Raw genomic sequence first — 22,813 nt, forward strand, 5'->3', positions numbered from 1 at the left:
GCTGTCTCTCGGTCCGGAGAGTGCCGGCGGCAGCTTTTCTCTCGAGGAACCTGGGAAAGTTTCACAGGGGAGCCGGGCAGCAAGAGCCAGCGGAGCGGCAGCGGCCGGGACGCCGGAGGAGCCGTGGGTCATAAGCCGCGGCCGGCGGAGGGAGGAAGATCTCGGGAGCCGGAGAGCCGCCCAGAGGTCCAGGGAGCGGCCGCCCTCCATCGTTGTAGGGCTCTCCCTGCCCTGAGGGACCCGGTGAGTCGTTGCCCCTGTGGGTTCGGGGGTAGTGTGACGGAGGTGGCCTCCGCTGGGGCCTTGGTGAAGGGCGCCCGCGTCCTCAGTGGTTTCCCGGCGCCGGAGTGTTGCACCTCCCTCGGGGGTTGGGGGGTAGGGGGGTGGGGGGGAAAGGCCTCCCTGGGGCCGAGGCCTCCCGGGGGCCGAGCCCGGTAGGGTGGACTCCGCGGCGCGCAGGTAGCTGCGGGAATTTGCCTGGTCCTGCCCGCGAGGTTGGGTGTGTGCACACCAGTCCTCTTCCCCGAGCCGCGTGAGCTGTTCGTGTGGTGCACGGTCAGGGAAAGAGGAAACCAAAACTGCTTTCCCTTCTCCAACCTGTTGCTGGCGAGAGAACGCCTTTCCAACACCCGTTCTGACTTTTGGAGGAAAAAAAAAAAAAAAAAAAGGGTGCCCAAACGAAGCGCGTTGAGATAGGAGATAGGTTTCTGTCTTCCGTTAGCCTTAAAAAAAGATAGGAAAAGACAATGCAGAACTCTCTGGAACTTTCGAGTGTTGGCGTCCCAAAGGGGTGAAAACCTAACTTTTGGTGATGGGCGTAGGATGGAGCAGCTTTGGTACTTTCTAAATAAACATATATGCAGGAAAATTGTTTTGAAACTTCAGATTCGTTGTAAGGAATTTAGGTGACTTTGGACAGTTACGGGAAGACTAACAACCTTCATTAATGGTCCTATTTAGTAATGCACCTTTATTCTTTTTTTAACGTTTTTCTTTTTTCTTTTTTTAATGTGGAGGTTTAGAGGCGAAGGACTCACTTATGTCCTTGAAAAAGAATGTTTATGGATGTTTTGTTTAGATGTTTGTGCATCCTGTGTGTGCCTGGTGCAGGTGGAGGCCAGAAGAGGGCGTAGCATTGATTCCCTGGGACGAACTATAGAGAGCACTCATGTGGGTGCGGGAATTGAATCTTCATCCTTTAAAAGAGCAGCCAGTGCCCTTAACCTCTAAGAGCTCCTAGCCCGGTCCTGTATGTCTTTCAAGCGGAAAAAGTTATCTAGATCTCCCTATCAAGATATCAGTGTCTTAACCCTGCCCCCAACCCGTTTTTATTTTGAAAAAACCCAGCAGGCCTGGGATTGCTTATAATTTGTTTTTCATCTTCAAGTAATTGTCCTAGAGGTATACATAAGTACAGACTTTTTTATTCGAAGAAACTATTCATAATAAAATTTTTTGAATTGAGAGAATCTTGATATTTAAGCTTAATATTTCTTATGTGTTATAATCACATCGATTTAGGTTTTTTTTTTTTTTTTTTTTAGACAGGTTTCTCTGTGTAGCCTTGGCTGTCCTGGACTCGCATTGTAGACCAGGTTGGCCTCGAACTCACAGAGATCTGTCTGCCTCTGCCTCTCTTAGTGCTAGTTTTATAGGCCTGCACCACCGCACCTGGCTTTCGATTTTGTTTTAAAATTAATTAGTGGAGATGGTTCGGCGCTAGAAACTTGTAAAATGGAGTTGATTGTTTTTAAATTGTGGCTTCATAAATTCTAATTTTGTATATAGCCTATTAGTTTAAATAAGTCTAGTCCAAATTTTGAGTTGTTTATTTTAAAAGTTCTATTATTGGTTTTATTTCTGTTACAGATAAGAGCTTCAGTTTTCTGTTGATGTGGAGGTAGGTATCATATTGTTGAATTCTGTGAGCGGAGGGAGACTGCAAGATTATGTTTCTGCAGTTGGCTTGATATTTGCTTGTTTGAGCATTGATACATGCTTTATTTACTGTTTTCATAAAACTTAAAGAAATTTCACCAGACTACTTATTTCTGAGTTACTAACACAGTCTAAGCCACTTAACTTTTAAGTTTTGGGTGGAATAGTAGAAAGTGGTGTTGTTTCCTAAACATTTGCATATGATGGTTAAAAAAAAAACACAGATTGGTTCTTGGAACTGAATGATAACTTGGGAGCATATTATAAATATTTAACATTACAGTTCTCATTGTAGCCTAACACTTGATGAAAGAGCAGTTAGTTACACAACTCACTTTCTTTGAAGTTGTAATAACTTTGGTTTGTCTCCTCAGATATAGGGTACCTCCAAGTTTCCAGTGTTTCAGAGACGAATTTTGTATTGAAACTGGAAGACCAAAGTCATTACAAGCATGTTGTGCTGGGGAAATGCATCCTATGGACAACTAGGTTTAGGTGGAATTGATGAAGAAATTGTACTAGAGCCCAGAAAAAGTGACTTTTTTGTAAATAAGAAAGTGCAAGATGTAGGCTGCGGACTCAGACACACTGTATTTGTCCTGGATGATGGAACTGTATACACATGTGGATGTAATGACCTAGGACAGCTAGGTCATGAAAAGTCCAGAAAGAAACCAGGTAAGTTAAAATTTTTTTACTTCTAATAATTCATATAACTTGATATTAGACATGATGTTTTATATAACCTCTGTAAATCCTAAACCTTCAGTCTTTATCAAGCTTTAAAAGCAAAGCAAGAGTTAAACATACTCTTGACTTTGAAATGCCTCTTAATATGTTGATTTGTGTGTTTTTTTGTTTTATTTTATTTTTTTATATTATGTTTTTAATTACTACTACTACTATGACCTGATTGTTTGTGGTAGAAAACAGCAACAAAAAACCTAGCCTTCAGTGATCTAAAAGTATGAAAATCCTCAATGAGCTCAGCCACCTTGGACAGCTTTTGAATTCCTAATTTGCTTTCTGTGATATTTCTGTACATATGGAGAGGTATGATTAAAGCTTTTATTTTCATTTTCTTGCTTAAACTATATCTTAATTTTTCCATTTTATCTCCCTGTTATACTTTAGATTTGTAATTTTTGTTTTACTTAGTTAGAAATACTGTTTAATACCTTAATCTCTGTTTTCATCACTATCAGTGTTAGCTTTTAAACGGTTTGTGGCTGGGTGTGGTGACGCACGCCTTTAATCCCAGCACTTGGGAGGCAGAGGCAGGCGGATCGCTGTGAGTTCGAGGCCAGCCTGGTCTACAGAGTGAGTTCAGGACAGCCAAAGCTACACAGAAACCCTGTCTTGAAAAACCAAAAAAGAAGAAAAGGTTTGTAGATGTGAGGTGGCCTGACTTTGTAGAGGTATCTAAGTCATTTATCAGGTACTACAAATTGGAAGCATTTGGTCACATGTCCTGGATGTTGTACTTAAAATTAGATACTAACACATTTGCAATGATATTGTTTAGATATTTTGTTCTCAGTTTTGATAGCCAAAATCTACCACATTAAGGTAGTAAATTCAGGTGAGACTGCTGCTGTACTGTTTCACAATAATGACACTTAGGTATTCCCTATGGCAATTCTTTTTCTCTTTCAGCTCATTGTATAAGGGTTTGGGTTTGTTTGTTTGTTTTTTTGTAGTCTGCTTTTGAGAGATCAATGTAGGTATAAAAACTCAGGCAGTAAATGGAAGTACCCTTTGTATCATCTCACCACCATTGGCATACTTTTGATTTGCAGATACTGAAGGTTTTATTCTTTGTTTGTGGGTAGGGTCCTAATCTCTTTTCACAGTATGGAACATATTATCTCATGACAATGTAACTTGTTTTTTTTTTTTTTTTAATGAATGAGAGCAATTCCTTAATACAATAGGTCTAATTATTGGAGAGCTCAAAGTAAACGATAGTGTTCTTTACGTTTCATGAAATAATCTCTTAGAGAAAAAGAAATAAAAACCTAAGAGAATCCTACCAGATTTTCATAATCTTGGGCCTTGAGGTGGTTGTGGGTGGCAGTTTACTATCTGCACACTTTGCTTAGCATGGAAATACTGCCTTGAAGCTGAGATTTTCATGGTATTGGGACTACATTGTAGATGTAGGAATCACTGTAATTGACTGAAGCTTAGAGATTGTAACTGTTGTTAAATACCGTTTGGTGTTCAGAACAGGGGGGGGGGCACACATACCAGTGAGTAGTATAACTTAAACTGCATAGATAAAGTTTGGGGAAATCCAAGGGCTTTTTGGTCTTGTTGACATTGTGATGGCTGTATTGTGATATCTCTGTCTTCTATTAATTCATCCTGGAAGCATTTAGTAATGCAAAGTTGAAGAATGTGCTTCTTCCACTTTCAGTTTGACCCATTGATGTTCAGAGCATATAAAACATTGCTTGAGTTTGGTGGCGGCGGAATCCACCACAGAGGCAGGTGGATTTCTTGAGTTCAAGGCCAGCCTGGCTTGCATCGTGAGTTTCAGGACAACCAGAGCTACACAGAGAAACTCCTGTCTGGAAAAATTCCCAAACAGAAAAAGATGGGGCTTTGTTTTTCAGGGGTTGAGAACTTGAGTTGGGAGTTAAAACATATATAAATGAAATAACTAAAGTGAATTTAAGTTTCCCATGAGAGCTGGGTGTGGTGGCACACACTTGTGATCCCAGCACTTAGGGAGGCAGAGGTAGGCAGATTTCTATGAGTTCTCGAGGCCAACCTGGTCTATAAATTGAGTCTAGGACAACCAAGGCTACACAGGAAAACCCTGTCTTGAAAAACCAAAACATACATACATACATATATGCATACATACACATACACAGACATATAGTAAATAAAGTTTGCCATGACATGCAATGTATTTCCGGCCTAGGGAATTTAAATGATGAGAAAGCTGTGTGGGACTGAATTAAAGAAATAGAGGTTCAAGTTGAATTCTGTCAGTAGTCACGTGAAGAGCCAGAAAATAAGTCTGCAGCTAGAATTTTTCTGTTCTTTTGTTTTTTGTTTTCTCCCAAAACAGGGTTTCTCTGTGTAGCCTTGGCTGTCCTGGACTCACTTTGTAGACCAGGCTAGCCTTGAACTCAAAGCAATCCGCCTGCCTCTGCCTCCCGAGTGCTGGGATTAAAGGCCTGTGCCACCATGCCTGGCTAGAATTACTTTTTCAAAAGGGGTTGCTGAGGGGGACAGAGCCTCTGATCTTAAGCAAAAGTCTTGCTTTTCTGATATTATGAAGTGTAACTAGGCTACAGAGATAGGAAAATAGGAACTCAAGGAAGTGTGAATGCTGTGATAGGATTCCAGCTCTCAACCTTATCTTTTGTTTAAAGTATATGTGTGGCAAATTTTAATAATGTTTCATCTAAAATTATTTCTCTCTGGAATGAATCTTCAATGTTTTAAATGTGCCCTTTCCCTGCATCTTTTATAAATTGTTGAATCTGAGAGCTGAATTTAAAGATAAGGAATTGTTAGATCTTAATTAATTGGTTTTAAAGTCTTGATAATTGAGCAGTCTGCTTATATGTCTGAGTCATAGACAATTACTTCATTAGAGCTTAAGTCACAAAGAAAGTAGGGGGAAAAAAACCTAAGAATTATTTCATTACATAGGCTGGCTTTATAACCATAACAAACATGTTGTAATAAAGAAGTGGAACTTAGCGTCATTAAGGATAAATTACTCAAGTTACATGGGTCATTGTAGGAGTTGGCCTTGCCGTGTAGTAGTTTAGACCTGCGACCTATGAGAGAGTATTTCATTCTGGATATTTTAGGAATTATAAACACACTTCCTGACTTCTTTTTAGACCATGAATAGAGTATAGATTTAAGTCCATATCCATCTCTGTCCTCTAGGTATGACGTCACTACTAGCTCTTTCTGAATTAGTGCCTGAAAAATGAATGTCTTTTTTACCTTCATGTATGTTTTCCTATGTAAGAACTTCTAAATACTTTTTAAAGGTAGCTTCTCAATTTCTTAATTTATAGCTTACAAATAAATACATTAATTCAGTGTGTTATATCTGTCCACTTAAATGAATTGTTAGTTTTATTTGTGTACTTTTAGATTTATTTATGAAGATCCAAAAGTAATTTATTAAAAGTATAACAAGTTTCTTTACTCACAATATACCTGGTCACAAGTTGACAGGAACTTTAAGTGTTGCTTTAATACATGCTTTGACTTGTCTCATGTTAGGAGCAGTGCTAAGCTATTTTATGACTGTAAAGACTGTTGTGATTTGGAAGAGTATTTTGGTAGCTTTCTGTGGTTTTCCAAACTCTTTCAAATATTGTATCTTATTTAATCCTCAAAAAACTGCTGTTAGTCATTCCAGTGAAAGCGTTTTGGGTCACAAGAGTAGCTGCTTGTTTGCCTTTCTTGATTCCCCACTTTCTGACTATTATTTCTTGTTTCCTCACTTTCTGACTATTCTTTCTGTTCATAAAACATAAATCTATAAATGAAATGTCCTTTTATATACAATTGGATTTTTAAAAATAGTGTAGGAAATATGTAAATATGGTAAATTATTTGCAAATTAGAAGTACCAAATTATCCCATATATTTCTTATTTTACCAAAACATGTAAGATTGGAGCTCACTGGGTTTGTAAGGCTTAGTTTTCATAGTATCTTCCAAGGAAGAGAAAGATGTACATGATACAGAGACTTGGAAAAAAGCATTACTTAGGTCAGGATGGCAGGGTCAGTGCCCAAGAATCACAGCTTCAAGTGTAGGGAAAGTCATAATGCAGCAGGTGCTACTGTTAGAGAGATGTATAATAATACTTTACTTTGTGTAGGACCCCACATCTGAGGAATTGCAAGAGCATTACACAATAACTCATGGTTCCTTTCAAAATGCTTGTGACACAAATTGCAAGAATTATCCTCATCTTAGGGGATAAATTTTCGGAGAAATGGCAGCACAAGTTGGTAAGTAACTTGTCAAACAGCAGGTGGCTGGTGAACAGCTGTAATTGAATCTGAAAGCTTAAGCCTACCAGTCTCCTACTTTATTCACTAAATTGTGTTTATGTTTAGTGTTATTTACAATAATATTTTCTGTTTGAGGCAGATCAAATAGTAATGCAAATTGTTTCTTTGCCATTCTATTTGATGGCCTGTTGAAATAAATCAGTATTTTACCAAGATGGTTGCAGTCGGGGGCGGGGGTTATGCTGTAGATGAAACTTAGGACCTCATGCATGCTAAGCAAACACTGACACTCAGCTACACCCATCCCAAGAATATTTAGACAAACAAAGCTTACTTTTCTTATTTCTGTTTTGTATTGTCACATATTCCTCCTTTGACTGCTCTGCTGGTTAGAAGTCTGTAGTGATTGATGAGTGGCTAGCATTAGAGCTAAGATGACTTAATTTATGTTATGTCAAGGCCGTCTGTTTCTGGGATACATTGGTTTGCTTATGTTTTATAAACAATTCACATACACACACACAGAAATAAGCCATCAGAATTTTCTTTGCGTTTGGTGTATAAATGTGTTTACATGATTGGACTGTAATACAACACTCAGAAGGTTGAAGCAGGGGCATCCTTAGTTGGAGGCTTTTCAGGGCTGCAAGTCCTTCCCTCAAAAATACAAAATGAAATCCACAATAACCACTTCCATCACCACATAAAAGGAGTGTGGTAGAATTGAGTTTCACGCTTTGGGCAATTACTAAGGATTAATGTTGTAAGATGGCAGCCTATGGAGTCAGTTTGCATCGTCTACTCAGATTTTTTTGAGCAGGGTCTCACTCTATCTCTGGCTGGCCTGGAACTTGCTAAATAAACTAGGCTTACCTCCAATGTAGTAGAGATCTTCCTGTTTCTGCCTCCTGAGTGCTGTGTTTAAAGACTCACCACCACTCCTGTTCTTACTTAGATTGTTTTTTTTTGAGACAAGGTTTCTCTGTGTAGCCTTGACTGTCCTGGACTCACTTTGTAGACCAGGCTGTCCTTGAACTCTTTGTAGACCCGGCTAGCGATCTGCCTACCTCTGCCCCCCATGTGCTGGGATTAAAGGCATGCACCAGCACCACCTGGCCTTTTTTTTTAATTCAATTCCCAGAGACAGGGTTTCTCTGTGTAGCATTGGCTGGCCTGGACTCACTTTGTAGATCAGGCTGGCCTCAAAGAGACCAGCCTGTCTCTGCCTCCCAAGTGCTGGGATTACTGGTCTGCACCACTGTGCCCAGCTCTGGGTTTTTTGTTTAGGTTTGGTTTGGTTTGGTTTTTGAAGACAGAGTTTCTTTGTGTTGCCTTGACTATCGTGGACTGGCCTTCGAACTCACAGTGGTTTGTCTGTCTCTGCCTCCTAAGTGCTGGGATTAAAGGCATGCACTACCAATGCCTAGCTGCCCAGCTCTTTTTTCTTTTTTCTTTTTTGAGATAGGGTTTCTCTGTGTAGCCCTGGCTGTCCTGGACTCACTTTGTAGACTAGGCTGGCCTCGAACTCACAGCGATCCACCTGCCTCTGCCTCCCGAGTGCTGGGATTAAAGGTGTGTGCCACCACGCCTGGCTGCTGGAACTCTTTGTAGACCAGGTTGGCCTTGAACTCATAGCGATCCACCTGCCTCTGCTTCCCAAGTGCTGGGATTAAAGGCATGAGCCACCACGTCCGGCCTACCATTAAAAAAACTGTGGCGCATGCCTGTAATCCCAGCATCCGGGGAGGCAGAGGCAGGTAGATCTCTGTGAGTTCAAGGCCAACCTGGTCTGCAACGTCCAGGACAGCCAAGGCTACACAGAGAAACCCTGTCTCAAAAAACAAAACAACAAAATTTAAAATGTTGACTAATCATAACTTAACATTCAAGATATGTCTATATTTCTATATCTGCCATGACTGTACATATCAGTTTAGTCCTTGCTTACATCTCTTACTTCTTTAGAAAAAAAGAGCATCTTTAATTTTAGCATATCTAAAACAAACAGGTTTTACTTTTTTGTTTAATTATTTTTTAAAGATTTGTTATGTATACAGTGCTCTGCCTACAGGACAGAAAAAGCATTAGACCACATTATAGATTAGATGCTTGTGAGCCACCATGTGGTTATTGGAAATTGAATTTAGGACCTCTGGAAGAGCTGTCAGTGTTCTTAACCTCTGAGCCATCTCTCCAGCCTCTTAACTTTTACTTTTTTAAATGTTAACACACAGTTGTAGATAATTTTATAAGTATATACGCTCATGAGTTACAAAATACATTCATCTGACAACCTTCTGAGTACAATGTAAAGAACATTGTGTCACAGTCTAGTGAGGAAGTAAAGCAAGACACAAATCATGGGAGAGCACATAAGTAAGCAGCAGTGTTGTTTACAGATGAATGATTGTATAGAATACCTCATACTTGTAATCCCAGGACCCAGAAGGGGTCCTGCAAAGTTGAGTCTAGACTGATATGTTTTGGGAGTTCTGTGCCAGTCAAGGCTTCACAGTTATATCCTATTTCAGAAAATCCTAAAATACAAAGATGGGTGATGGAACCTTATAAAACAGCATGGTTACAGATGAGTGGAGAAGAGGTAGTACATGGATAGGAAAGACACTCAGTTCTCTTAAAGGAGAGAATGGAAAGTGCTTTACAGGCAAACTAGTTCAAATGGACATAGACAAGTGTCTGAGAGTTTCTGTTGCTGTGAAGAGATACTCATGACCACAGCAACTCTTACAAAGGAAAACGTTTAATTGGGTCTGGCTCACAGTTTCTGAGGTTTAGTACGGTATTGTCATAGTAAGAGGCGTGGTGGTATGCAGGCAGACGTGGTGATGGAGGAGGAGCTGAGAGTTCTCTATCTTTTTTTTTTTTTTAAGATCCATTTATTTATTTATTTTTATGTATATGAGTGCTCCATCTGCATGTACACCTGCATGTCAGAAGAAGGCATCAGATCAAATTATAGAGGGTTGTGAGCCACCATGTGGTTGCTGGGAATTGAACTCAACTTCTGGATGACCAGGTGATGTTCTTTTTTGTTTGTTTGTTTGTTTTTTGAGACAAGATTTCTCTGTGTAGTGTTGGCTGGCTTGGACTCTCTGTGTAGCCTTGGCTGTCTTGGACTCACTTTGTAGATGAGGCTGGCCTTGAACTCACAGTGATCCACCTGCCTCTGTCTCCTGAGTGCTAGGATTAAAGGTGGCCGCCACCATACCTGACTGCAGGTGATGTTCTTAACCGCTGAGCCATCTGTCCAGCTCCCAAGAGTTCTATATCTTGATCGGCAGGGAGCAGGCAAAGACTGTCCACCACACTAGAAATAGCTTGAGCATATAGGATCCTGACTTAAACTCAGGTCCTCTAGATGAGCAGTACATGCTCTTAATCACCGAGGTACCTTGCTAGCCCAACCTACACTTATGTTTTGAAGAGTGGTTATGTAAAAAGGTAATTGGTTCTCTCTGCATGAACATGTTTACACATACACTTGGGTGAGTAGTTGAGTAAGCCTGCAAGTTGAAAGCATACATTTAGAAGTTGATATGGCAGTGTATAGAGAGGAGGGAATATAATGCTGATATTCAAAACTAGTAATAGTCACCACCATTATGTGTCAAGCACTATTGAATCCCTTCTGTATTACTTTAAATCAGCTTCCGCCCCCCCCCCCCCCCTTTTTTTATTGTTGTTTGAGACTTGGTCTTGCTGTTTGGCCTAGGCTGCCCTTGAATTAATTAGTGATGGGATTACAGGTTTGTGCACCATGTTCGGCCTTGTTTTTGTAAGCAAGGAAGAGAAGACGGTGAGGTGGGACTTAATAGATGCTTCAGTGGTTAAGAATATTTGCTGCTCTTTTAAAAATTTTTTAATTTATGTGTGCTGGTGTGAGGGTATCAGATCTTGGAGTTACAAACAGTTGTGAGCTGCCATGTGGGTGCTGGGAATTGAACCTGGGTCCTTTGTAAGAGCAGGCAGTGCTTTTAACCACTGAGCCATCTCCTCAGCCCCTTTGCTGCCCTTTCAAAGGACTTGAATTTGGTTTTTAACATCCACATTTGGCTGCTACCTAAAACTCCAGCTCCTGGGAGTTTGAGTGCTCTCTTTTGGTCTTCATAGCTACCTGCACACGTGGCATATTTAGTCTCTCTCTCCTCTCTTGTGTCTTTCCTCTCTCTCTCAATCTATCTCTGTGTCTGTCTCTTGCGTGTGCACGTGTACACACACACACACACACACACACACACACGATTAACATAGTGAAAATAAATCAATGAAATAATAGAAGAAACTCTTTAGAGTAACAATAAAAAATAATAACTCAAAGTCATTATTTTTTATAAAAGTGTAATATGTAGATGAGGAATTGAAAGCACTTTGCTTTTTATCTGAAAAGTCCAGTATCTGGGCTACTACCTAATAGCTATATTTGTTTTCCACAGTGTGTTTGTTTTGTTTTGTTTTGTTTTTTGTGGGTTTTGTTTTGTTTTGAGACAACATCTCTCTGTGTAGCCTTTACTGTCCTGGACTTGCTTTGTAGACCAGGCTGGCCTCGAACTCACAGCAGTCCACCTGCCTCTGCCTCCCAAGTGCTGGCATTAAAGGCATGTGCCACCATCGCCCAGCAACCGCAGTGTTTTAGAGATTAGAAATAACTTTAATGTTTTCTTGGGAACTGGCAAAATTATAATATATCTAAGCACTGTAATGTAATGCAGTGCAATGTGGTTGAGGACTGGCATGGGAAGGCATTTAATATACTAAAGAAAAAAAAGTAAGATATAGAAGATCATAGGGTAGGAAGTTAGGTAAATCTAAAAAAGCCCATCCATTTATATTGACTTGTAGATGTATTGAAACAGATAACAAAAGCAGCTACTATAGGTACAGAGGTAAAAGGATAACAACTAGGGTGGTGAAGGACACTATGTCTTTTTCAACAGTATAACTATATTCTGAAATATATTTTTTTAAAGGTAGGAGTTTAAGAACTTAGATGCCATCCTAGTCTGTTGCTTGTAGGTATATTGTCTTGGGCACACTGGTTCTCTGTGTATCTGGTCTATGAAATTAGGATAATCATGCTAAGTTCTTGAAAGGTTGAGAGTGTAAGGGTTACGAGAGAACACATGCAGTGTAAAGAGCAGCACCTCGCATATGAGTATTCATTTAATAGCAACTTGCTTTTAAAAGAGGTACTAATGTTGGAATTCAGGAATCTGCCTAATGCATATTTGAGTGCTAGGATTAAAGGCGCATGCCACCGCTGCCTGACCTGTCTAGGTATTTTGATTGTGCTTAGCTGATTTTTTTTTTTTTTTTTTTTATTTAAAAAAAAATTGTCGCCGGACGTGATGGCGCAGACTTTTAATCCCAGCATTTGGGAGGCAGAGGCAGGCGGATTGCTGTGAGTTCAAGGCCAGCCTGGTTTACAGAGAAAGTCCAGGACAGCCAAGACTACACAGAGAAACCGTCTCGGAAAACAACAACAACAACAAAACCAAAAAAAAAAAATGATGGAGATGAGTGCACGCATGCAGGTTTACATGGAGAGATCAGAAGACAACATAGAGGAATTGGCTTTTCCCTCCCATTGTATGGGTCCTGTGAAGAGGATTCAGTCAGACCTAGTGGCAAGCCTCTTTACATTGAGGTATCTTGCAGGCCCCTAGCCATTGGTTTTTTAAAAAAAACGGTTTTATAAGCTGGGCAGTGGTGGCACACACCTTTAATCCTAGTACTCGGGAGGCAGAGGCAGGTGGATCTCTATGAGTTTGAGGCCAGCCTGGCCTACAGAGTGAGTTCCAGGACAGCCAGAACTACACAGAGAAACCCTATCTCAAAAAACAAAAACAAAACAAAACAAAACAAACAAAAAAAAGTAAAAACTACATTTGATCATGCCTTGTGCTTCTGCATTTGCAGTTATTTTCATACCAATTAGAGTATATTTCTTTACTTGGTATATAAGCAGCCATTATTTTGGTACTTGGATAGAAGAGAAATTTACATCAAGAAAATGAAAGCTTTTAATCCCAGCACTTAGGTAGGCAGAAGCAGGAGAGTCTCTGGGTTTGAGGCCAGCCAGGCCTGCAAATGGAGAGCATATCTTAAACAAAACAAAACAAAAAACCAGGACAGAAAATGAAGGTGTGTGTGTGTGTGTAACTATAACACTTAGGATTCTGAGAACAGAAAGGAGTGTTAAAAGTGGAAGTGATTGTGATTTGGGTTATTAGTCCATTTCATTTTCTCCAAAACAGCTCATCCCTCATTATTTACCCCTTGACCTCACCCAGATTCACATCTGAGAATCATTTAGGCTTTGGTTCCTTGTTATAGTATTAGTGTTGGCCATGTCGCCAAAAATTGGCATTCTACTCTGTAAGTTCTGTCATTTTATTTTTGCGCAGATGGTTGTATGATCCTGAGCTCATTACTTTAAACTTTGGCTGTTAGTTTTCTTGTGCCAGTACCTGAAAGTCTTTTTGTTTCTTTTTTTGGTTTTTCAAGCTAGGTTTCTCTGAGGAGACCAGGCTGGTCTTGAACTTACAGCGATAAGCCTGCCTCTGCCTCCTGAATGCTGGGATTACAGGCATGGTTACTGTGCTCCAGAGGGTCTTTGTTTTTATCCTAGTAAGATCAGTTCTGTTTCATATAAGAATTGTGACCATAGTTTTCTCTGATTCAGTCTCTTCTTATTACATACCTGGTAATGTTTACAAAGTGTATTTCATATTGTCTTTGGAAACCCCAGCTACAATGTAAAAAAGAAAAAAATTTTTGTAGTACAATATTTATAATAGAAACTGACTGAAAACACTACATGCTATAACAGACAATAAGATACACAAATAGGGTGGGAGTAGACAGGAAAGGGCAGAGGCCGCAGGCCTACACCAAGAGCCCTTCAACAGACTGCTGAGTAGACTGCACGGTAACAGAACAGGCGATGGCAGGCCTAGAGACGCCACAGGCCTACACCAAGAGCCTTCCAACAGACTGCTGAGTGGACTGCACGGTAACAGAATAGGCGATGGCAGGCCTGGAGACGCCACAGGCCCTTCCTAAAGCCTGCGTGGAGCACACAGATACACAGGGGACATTCTTGTCTTCACACAGCAGTGGGAGGTGCAGGATGATCTGCAAGGGCTCAGCATCTGCTGCCATCACAGTGAACTCAGAGATGCCTCTGTTGAGTGTTTTGGTGGCTTCATCGACTTCTTTCTGAAGCTGCTTGCAGCTGCACAACAGCTGAATAAGGACCAGTAGCTTCTTGGTGAGGTGGGCATCTGCGAGGGGCTGGGCCTTTGGATTCACATCAGCCTCTGTCATGGCTGCACTGTGCTGGCCTTGCCTTGATCCAAACACAGCTCACCTCAGACAAGACTAAAACGCCACACAGAAAAAAGAGTGGAGATCAGTTCATGCGTGGGAGGAAGTGGAAGTTTAAAATAAAAAATTTTACATCATTCTTTGGTCATTCCTGTAAAAATTTAAAGAAAAATTATTGAAATCCTTAAGTATTTACAAACTATTTTGAAAACAAATTGTTAAAATAACCTTGCTATATACAGTGCTTATCTGTGAAGGCAGTATGCTGCACAGCTCACAAAGTGAGACTATCTCAAACAGTAACATCAACAAAGAAATTAGAACCATAGGGTTTATAGCTAGGAAGTATTGATTACTTTTCTCCTCCAGTAGCATGCAGAGTACATTTTTAAGTTAAGAATGTGTTTGATGTGGGTAACCTGCTGGTTATCATAGTTTAACAGCAAGTACATGTGGGTCAGGGGGTGGCTTGTGCCTCTGCCACTGCCCAGCAACCACAAGAGCACAATCACAAGTACATGTGGGTCAGGGGGTGGCTTGTGCCTCTGCCACTGCCCAGCAACCACAAGAGCACAATCACAAGTACATGTGGGTCAGGGGGTGGCCTGTGCCTCTGCCACTGCCCAGCAACCACAAGAGCACAATCACAAGAGCATTATAACATATTTTTAAAAAGATTTATTTATTATGTATACAGTGTTTCCCCTGCATGTATGCCTGCACACCAGATCTCAGTATGGATGGTTGTGAGCCACCATGTGGTTGCTGGGAATTGAACTCAGGACCTTTGGAAGAGTAGGCAGTTGCTCTTAACCTCTGAGCCATCTCTCCAGTCCCACCCCCCAATATGTTTTTATTTCACTTTTGTTAAGATTTATAATTAGTTTCGCTTTTACTGTCTTTGACCTCTTAGTTGTTGAGGAGTACATTGGTCTAGTTTCCCCTCAGCTGAGGCAGCGTGTCCCTGTGTAACCCTGACTGGCCTAAAATGTGCTACGTAGACTACGTGGCTACGTGGCCTGGAATTCAAAGAAATCTGTCTGCTTCTGCTTACATCTGAGTGCTAGAAATAAAGCCAATCACCACAACTGGTATATTTGTCAATTTTCAAGATTGTTTCCTGTAAATGCTCTCTAGTTTCATGCTGTTTGTTATAAAAAGTAATACTTGGTAAGATTTCTATCTTGTTGAATTTGTTAAGACTTATTTTGTCACTTTAACAAAAAGGTGTTTTATGTGTATGAGGTATTAGGACTATTCTAAATTACAATTCTATCCAGTCAGTCCAGTATTTCCCTATGAGTTTTCTTTTCTTTTTTTTTTTTAAAGATGTATTTATTTATTTATTTATTATGTATACAGTGTTCTGCTTGCATGTACTCCTGCAAACCAGAAGAGGGCGCCATATCACATTACAGATGGTTGTGAGCCACCATGTGGTTGCTGGGAATTGAACTCTAGACCTTTGGAAGAGCAGGTGGCGCTCTTAACCACTGTGCCATCTCTCCAGCCCCACCCCCACCCCCCGTGAGTTTTCTAACCACTTGATCTATTCATTTTTAAAGGGAGGAACCCAGTCCCCCTCTGATTTTGGAGTCTTTTTTTTTTTTTTTTTTTTTTTTTTTCTCACTTAAGTCCTTTAATACTTACTTGCTTTATATTTAGGAGCTTTGGTGTTCGGTGAAGGTGTATATGTCCATTCATCATATTCTGTGGTAATTGACTCTTTATCATTAGATAATGATGATGTAGTAGTATTTATTTATTTAATGTGTATGAGTACTCTATCTGTATGTACACCTACATGTCAGAAGAGGGCATCAGATCACAGTGTAGATGGTTGTAGGCCACCATGTGGTTGCTGGGAACTGAACTCAGGACCTCTGAAGGAACAGACAATGAGTGCTCTTAACCACTGAGCCATCTCTCCAGCCCTAGAGGTCTTTTTTTTTTTTTTTTTAATAAAATTTTATTCTAATGTAAGCATAGCCACAGGTGCTTGTTTTATTAGTTTATTGGCAGTCTCTGAAGTATCGTTTGAATTGGCCTTTTTTCCTTGAAGTTGAGCATCTCTGATTAAAGGCTATTTGTTTTTGTGTGAGTAAAGTTCTCTTCCTTATTATAGTTTTGATGTGAATTACTGATCTTTCCCCTAGGAAGTCTTTAAGAATTGGAATGGGTTTGGTGGTGCCCACAGTACTCAAGAGACTGAGGTTGGAAGATTTTGAGTTCAAGGTCAACTTAAGCTATATAGTGAGACTCTGCCTTAAAAATATATAAATAAAAGAATTAGGAAACATGTTCCTTTGTCTGAGGTATGAATAATGTTTTCTCCATCAGACTTTTACTTTGATTTGTCTTTGTTTTCTTCTGGTAATTTGAGTTTTCTTAATGGATACATGGGTCTTTTGTGTTCCTGACCTTATCACTGTCTTCCAGAATACTGCCTGTGTTTCAAAACCTAAATAAACACCTCTTGTTCCATGGTATCTTTTTCATTATCTTTAGTTTAACCTTTAATCACAATTCCTATTTCTTCTGTTTTTCTCAAACTTCATTTTTGTATTTTTAGTGCTTGTGTAATATTTTATATTTATATTTATGTTAGATATTCATGTTATACATTTTGATTTCAAAGCCATACATCCAATTTAAGTGTTCTTAATTTGTTAATTGGAGAACCAAGGAGTCTTACTCATTTTTGTGCTCTGCTTACTTTTTGCTATTTTCTTTGAGAATTGTTTTAGTGAGATGATTAACTTATTTGGAGAGCCTCTGTTATTAATAACAGATTTCTGTGGTGTTTTTTTTCCTTGTAATTAAGATTTATAGGACTGTTTATGTAATGGTTCTTAGTTTTCTTGATTTTTAGAGACAAGTCATGTGACATCTTTTTGGGTAATGATTTTATTTTAAAAAGTATACACAGTAATACAAAGAGTGAAACCTGGGTGTGGTGATGCATGCCTGTTGTAATCCCAGCACTCATGGAGGCAGAGGCAAGTGGATCTTTGAGTTTGAGGCCAACTTGGTCTACAAAGTGAGTCCAGAGCATCCAAGACTACACAGAGAGAAACCTTGTCTCAAAAAAATAACAACAAAAAACAGATTGGTGTAATAAACTTCAATGTACTGGGCACCAGCTTGAAGAGTTATGAACTTGCTGGGCATGGTTGTACACACTTGTAATCCTAGCACTTGAGAGGCAGAGGTAGAAGGATTGCTGCAGGCGTAAACTGGCCAGGTTTATATAAGGTCAAGTGTTTATGTCTAAAAAATGAGCTATCAACTCAGGATTCTTTAAGTTAAGTACTTAATCTATCAATAGAGTTGTATAGATTCTTGGAGGTTATCTAACAATAGCATTCTACTTAAAAAAAAAAAAAAAAGTAAGATCCAGATACAATTTGAATTGCTTTACATGAAGGAATACCAGTTTCTTTGATGCAGTCAGTCTTATAGTTGAATAGCATTATTTACAAATTAGTATGTCAAGAAACCCTGGTTGTAGTTTTAATTGCTTTTATCACGAGATTTCTGGTGTATTGAAGATAGTAATTGTAGCATTCTTAGTAAGTTTATAAAGTTAACTTTAAATGGCATGTTAAAAAACTTGTACTAGGGCTGTAGAGATGGCTCTTCCAGAGGACCCGGGTTCAATTCCCAGCACCCACGTGGCAGCTCACAACTGTCTGTAACTCCAAGATCTCACGCCCTCACACCAACACACATAAATTAAATTTAAATAAATAAAAAATAATAAAAAAAATAACTTGTACTGGCCAGGCTTGATGGGGCACACCTGTAATCCCAGTACTCGAGAGGCAGAGGCAGGTGGATCTCTGTAAGTTCGAGGCCAGACTGGTCTACAAAGCAAGTCCAGGACAGCCAAGGCTAACACAGAGAGATCCTGTCTCCAAAAACAAAACAAACCAAAACAAAAAAACCAAAAAACAAAAACCCAAAAAAACCAAACCAAAACAAAAAACTTGTACTGTTAAAACACTAACATTGTTTATTTTTTTATTTTATGTATTATGAGTGTTTGTCCTGAATGTTTATGTGTGCACCATGTGCATTCAGGTGCCTTTGGAAGCCAGAATAGGGCATCAGATTCCCTGGAATTGGAGTTAGAGGAGTTTGCAAGCCACTGTGTGGAGGCTGGGAACTGAACCCCAGCCAACTGTAAAAATAGCAAGTACTCTAACCACTGAGCCCTCTCTACAGTCCCAACACGTGAGCATCCTAAGGAAACTTTGAGTGTCACTGGCTGGCTACTTTTTATTTAAAAATGAACTTTTTTTTTTCCCCCGAGATAGGGTTTCTCTGTGTAGCCTTGGCCATCCTGGACTCACTTTGTAAACCAGGCTGGCCTCGAACTCACAGCGATCCGCCTGCCTCTGCCTCCTGAGTGCTGGGAAAAATGAACATTTTTTAATCACATGATTGATAGCTGTTGGTGCTGTAATAGAAGTCCATAAACTAAGACTTGCCATTTATAGTAGCCATACTATAAAATTTTACCTCTCTATTCAGCTTATCCAACAGACTTTATATTTTAAAATCTGAGCCTACAGTGATGGTACATGCCTGTAATCTCAGTATTTGGGAGGCAGAGGTAGGAGTATTCCAAGTTCAGGCCACTGTGGGCTGCAATAGTAAGATTCTGCCTCAAAAAACCAACAAAGAAAAAGAAATCTGTAAATAAATTGCCAGTTCAGATTATTTCATTGAGAATGCTACACTGTAATGTCTGTATGATAAAATAAGTTTGAATTATAATTATACTGCTAAAAATTCCAATAGCTTAGGTAACTTTTAAGTGATTTCTTTTTCAGTGTTGGTTTTGAATAGAGTACTTTCTTCTGAGATCATCTTGAGGAGCCCTGAATTTCTCCAAGATGTTCAGATCATTTACTATACCCAATGGTGTGATGAGAACTGTGTATGGAACATGTTTGTTAATTTTTTTGAAAACAATTGGTTTGTATGTTATGTTTAAGCACCTCGTTTTTTAAATAGAAATGAGAAATGAATATATTTTATCCTCATTTCAAGCTCAAAACTAAAATGTAATATTTCTGTTCTTGACTTCTCTTCTGTAGAGCAGGTTGTTGCCCTGGATGCCCAAAATATTGTAGCTGTTTCATGCGGAGATGCTCATACATTAGCACTTAATGACAAGGGCCAGGTGTATGCTTGGGGTCTCGACTCAGATGGACAACTTGGCTTACTAGGATCAGAGGAATGTGTCAGAGTACCCAGGTAACAAAGGTGACCACAAAGAGGTCCTTAATCTTTTATAATAAATTTGTTTTTCTAAATCACTTTTCTTAGTGTGATCATGTATTGTTGCTTAATTATTTTTCCCCCTTTGAATCTTTCAAGAATTTATTAAGTTGATTCTTGTTATTGACTTGGGTTGAAATATTTGGTTGGCTATTTTTTTTTTTATAGAGCTGATATTTTCTCCTTAATGGATAGAATTTGTTTGTAAAGAAAAGTAGGAATTGAAATATTCTAGAATGGGATAGAGTGATCTAAGTTGCTGGTTCTACTCTGTAAAGTGTCCCAGGTATTGAAATATTTATTAAACACTGCTGGGCATGGTTCCACATGCCTTTAATCCCGGCTCCCAGGAGGCAGAGGTAGGTGGATCTTTATGAGTTCGACAACAGCCGGGTCTACATGCAGCTCTAGGACTACTTAGAAAGACTCAGTCTCAAAAACAAACAAAAAATGCTTATTGCAGTTTCTTTTTTTTTTTTTTTTTTTTTTTCCTTTTTTCTTTTTTCTTTTTTTTTCTTTTTCCTTTAAGAGATTTATTGGTTTGCTTGTTTGCTTCATTAAATATAGAAGTGGAAGCTGCCCCAGCACTGGGACTTCGGGTATGCATGCAGCACCATGCTCTTGTTTCAGATCTTAGAGGGAAAGCATTTAGCTTTTATCCACTTGTTTAAATTTTTATTTCTTTTTTATGTGTATGAGTCTTTGGTCTGCATGTGTGTGTGTGTACATGTGTACGTACATACCATGTGAGTGTGCCTGGAGCCCAGAGAGGCAGAAGAGCGCATCAGATCCCATGGACTAGAATGTGGTTCTCAGCCTTCCTAATGCTGTGACCCTTTAATACAGTTCCTCATACTCTGGTGACCCCCAAGTGTAAAATTATTTTTGTTGCTATTTCATAACTATAATTTTTCTACTGTTTGGAATTGTAATGCAAATATCTGATATAAAACCTGTGAAAGGGTCATTTGATACCCCCAAGGAGTCATGACCTACAGGTTGAGAAACATTAAACTAGAACAATAAATGGTTGTGAGCTGTCATATGGGTGTTGGGAACCAAACATGGCTCATTCTTCAGGAATAGCAAGCACTCTTAACCCCTGAATCATCATCTCTCTAGCCCTCCTGTCGAATATATATATATGATCCTAATTATGGATTCAGTTCTCTAAATGTTAGAATTTAGCAGAGAAGCCATTAGGTCCTGTGCTTTCTTTGATGGACACATCAGTACTGCTTCTGTCTTGCTCCTTGTTACAGATCTGTTGGGGTTTTTTTGTTCATGATTTAGTTTTGGTAAAGTGTTTATGTTCATAAATTGGTCTGTTTCTTTTAGGTTATGAAGGTGGTTGGTGTACAGTTGTTTGTAATAATCTCTAATGATCTTTTGTATTCCTGTACCAGATGTAATGTCTCCCTTTTAATTTCTGATTTTATTTAAGATGACTTTAGCATTTATATATTTTGCATACACGTGCAACTGTGTATTTATAGAAATCAGAGAACAGCATGCAGAAAGTAGTTGGTTCTCCATCACTTGGTTCCAGGAATGGCTCTCAGGTCATCAGACATGACAGCAAGGGCTCTATGGCTACATTCTTAGCCTGGTCAAGAGGATGCCAGTTTTTATGTATTGAAGAACCTTTTGCACATTAAAAAAAAACTATTTCTTCTGTGGTCTTTATTTTTCTTTTCATTTATTAAAGTTGGGTGCCCTTTGTTTTTGTTTCTCTTGGTCTTTGAGATAAGCATTAGAATTTGAGGTTTTTCTGTCTTATTAATGTAGGTGCTGATTACTGAAAACTTCTCAGTACTGCTTTTGCTGTAGCTCATAGGTTTGCTATGTTGTATCTTCATTTCCCCTCTTTTCCAGAAATTAAATTTTTCTTTCTTGTTTTCTTCGATCTATTTGGTTGTTTAAAGCTAAACTGTTTAATTTTGGGTAATTATGTAGTCTCTAGTCATTTGTTTTGTTTTGTTGTTGCTGATGTCTAGTTTTATTGTACTGTGACTGAAAAGATAATAAGATTTTGGCTTTTTAATTTTTATTCTTTTTTAGTTTTTTAAGACAGAGTTTCTCTGTCTGTATAGCCTTGACTGTCCTGGACTTGCTTAGTAGACTAGGCTGTCCTAGAACTCAAAGAGATCCACCTGCCTCTGCCTTCCTGAGTGCTGGGATTTTAGATGTGTGCCACAGCGCCTGGCTTGTTTTTGAAATTTTTTATTTAGGGACTAGAGATGGAGCTCATTTGATAGAGTGCTTGTTGCCTAGCAACATGGCAAACCCAGATGTGATGGTATGTCTTGTAACCCCTGCACAGGGAGGAGAAGATCTCCTCAGATCAATAACAAGTTAGAGAACAGCCCAGAGTAATAGTTACCTTTTTTAATCAAACAAAAAGAAAGGGGAGGAAATGTTACTGAGAATTGTTTTGTGGCCTATTAGGACCTATCGTGGAAAATGTCTCACATGCTATTAGTGGTCTATTAGGCCCATTTAATCTAGGGCACCTTTTGACTGCTGATTCTGTATTGAGTTTCTCTTGGATAGCCTGCCAACTACAGAAAGCAGGGCATTAAAGTCCTCTCTCGCTTTATGTCTAGAGTATATAGAATATTTGGATGTTCTAATATTTTATGCCATATATTTAGAATTGTTTGCTGAGTTGACCCTTTAGCATTATATAATGCTCTTGTTTCTTTTTTATTGCTTTTGATTTAAAGTCCATTTACCTGACAGAAGTATGGTTACTGTTTCCTTTTAATTCTGTTTGCATGGAGTACCTTATTCCATTGCTTCACACCACACTGTGTTTATGTGAAGTGAATTTCCTAGCAGCAGCTTATAAAATGTGTTGGGGTGGTCCACACCTTCAGTGCCAGCAGTGAAGAGGCTGAGCCAGAAGAATTGTCATTCTTCTAGTCAGCCCAAGGCTAGCTTGGTCTATAGAGTGAGGCTGTCTCAAACAAAACAAAAAGATGTAGCAGCTATGTGTGCTTGGATTTTGTAATTTACTCAGGTACTCATCTTTTTTGTTTGTTTACTTGAGACAAGCTGTCCTTGAACTCAGTGTATCACCTGCCTTTGCTGAGATTAAAGGCCAGCTCCACCATGCCCAGCTCAGTCACTCATTTTTAATTAGAGAATTTAATGTATTGTCATTTAAGGTGTTAGTTAATTTTATAGAGTCTCACTGTAATTCTGAATGGCTTCTAACTCACTTTGTAGTC

General features: G+C 39.2%; 2 protein-coding genes across 9 annotated transcripts in view; one reads left to right on the forward strand and one right to left on the reverse strand.

Moving 5' to 3' along the window:
* The first annotated feature begins 216 nt into the window (after positions 1-216).
* Positions 217-22,813, forward strand: part of Herc4 (HECT and RLD domain containing E3 ubiquitin protein ligase 4) — a 73,875-nt gene continuing 51,278 nt past the window's right edge. For 7 of the 8 annotated variants that reach the window (XR_007831388.1, XM_051153162.1, XM_051153163.1 and 4 more), the window contains exons 1-4: positions 217-243; positions 1,870-1,900; positions 2,313-2,616; positions 19,397-19,556. Coding sequence is in view for 7 of the 8 variants with exons in the window: in XM_051153162.1 (XP_051009119.1) it covers positions 2,391-2,616; positions 19,397-19,556 (386 nt within the window). In the remaining variant the exon portion in view is untranslated. Of the gene's footprint in view, positions 244-1,869; positions 1,901-2,312; positions 2,617-6,808; positions 6,942-19,396; positions 19,557-22,813 lie in introns of those variants that run through there. The other variant, XM_051153164.1, reaches the window with a different exon arrangement.
* Positions 13,935-14,291, reverse strand: LOC127195253 (NHP2-like protein 1). Its single transcript, XM_051152647.1, has one exon. It carries the CDS (start codon positions 14,289-14,291, stop codon positions 13,935-13,937), a length of 357 nt encoding a protein of 118 aa, XP_051008604.1.

Source organism: Acomys russatus, chromosome 11 (assembly GCF_903995435.1).
Source record: "Acomys russatus chromosome 11, mAcoRus1.1, whole genome shotgun sequence".
Lineage (NCBI taxonomy): Eukaryota > Metazoa > Chordata > Mammalia > Rodentia > Muridae > Acomys > Acomys russatus.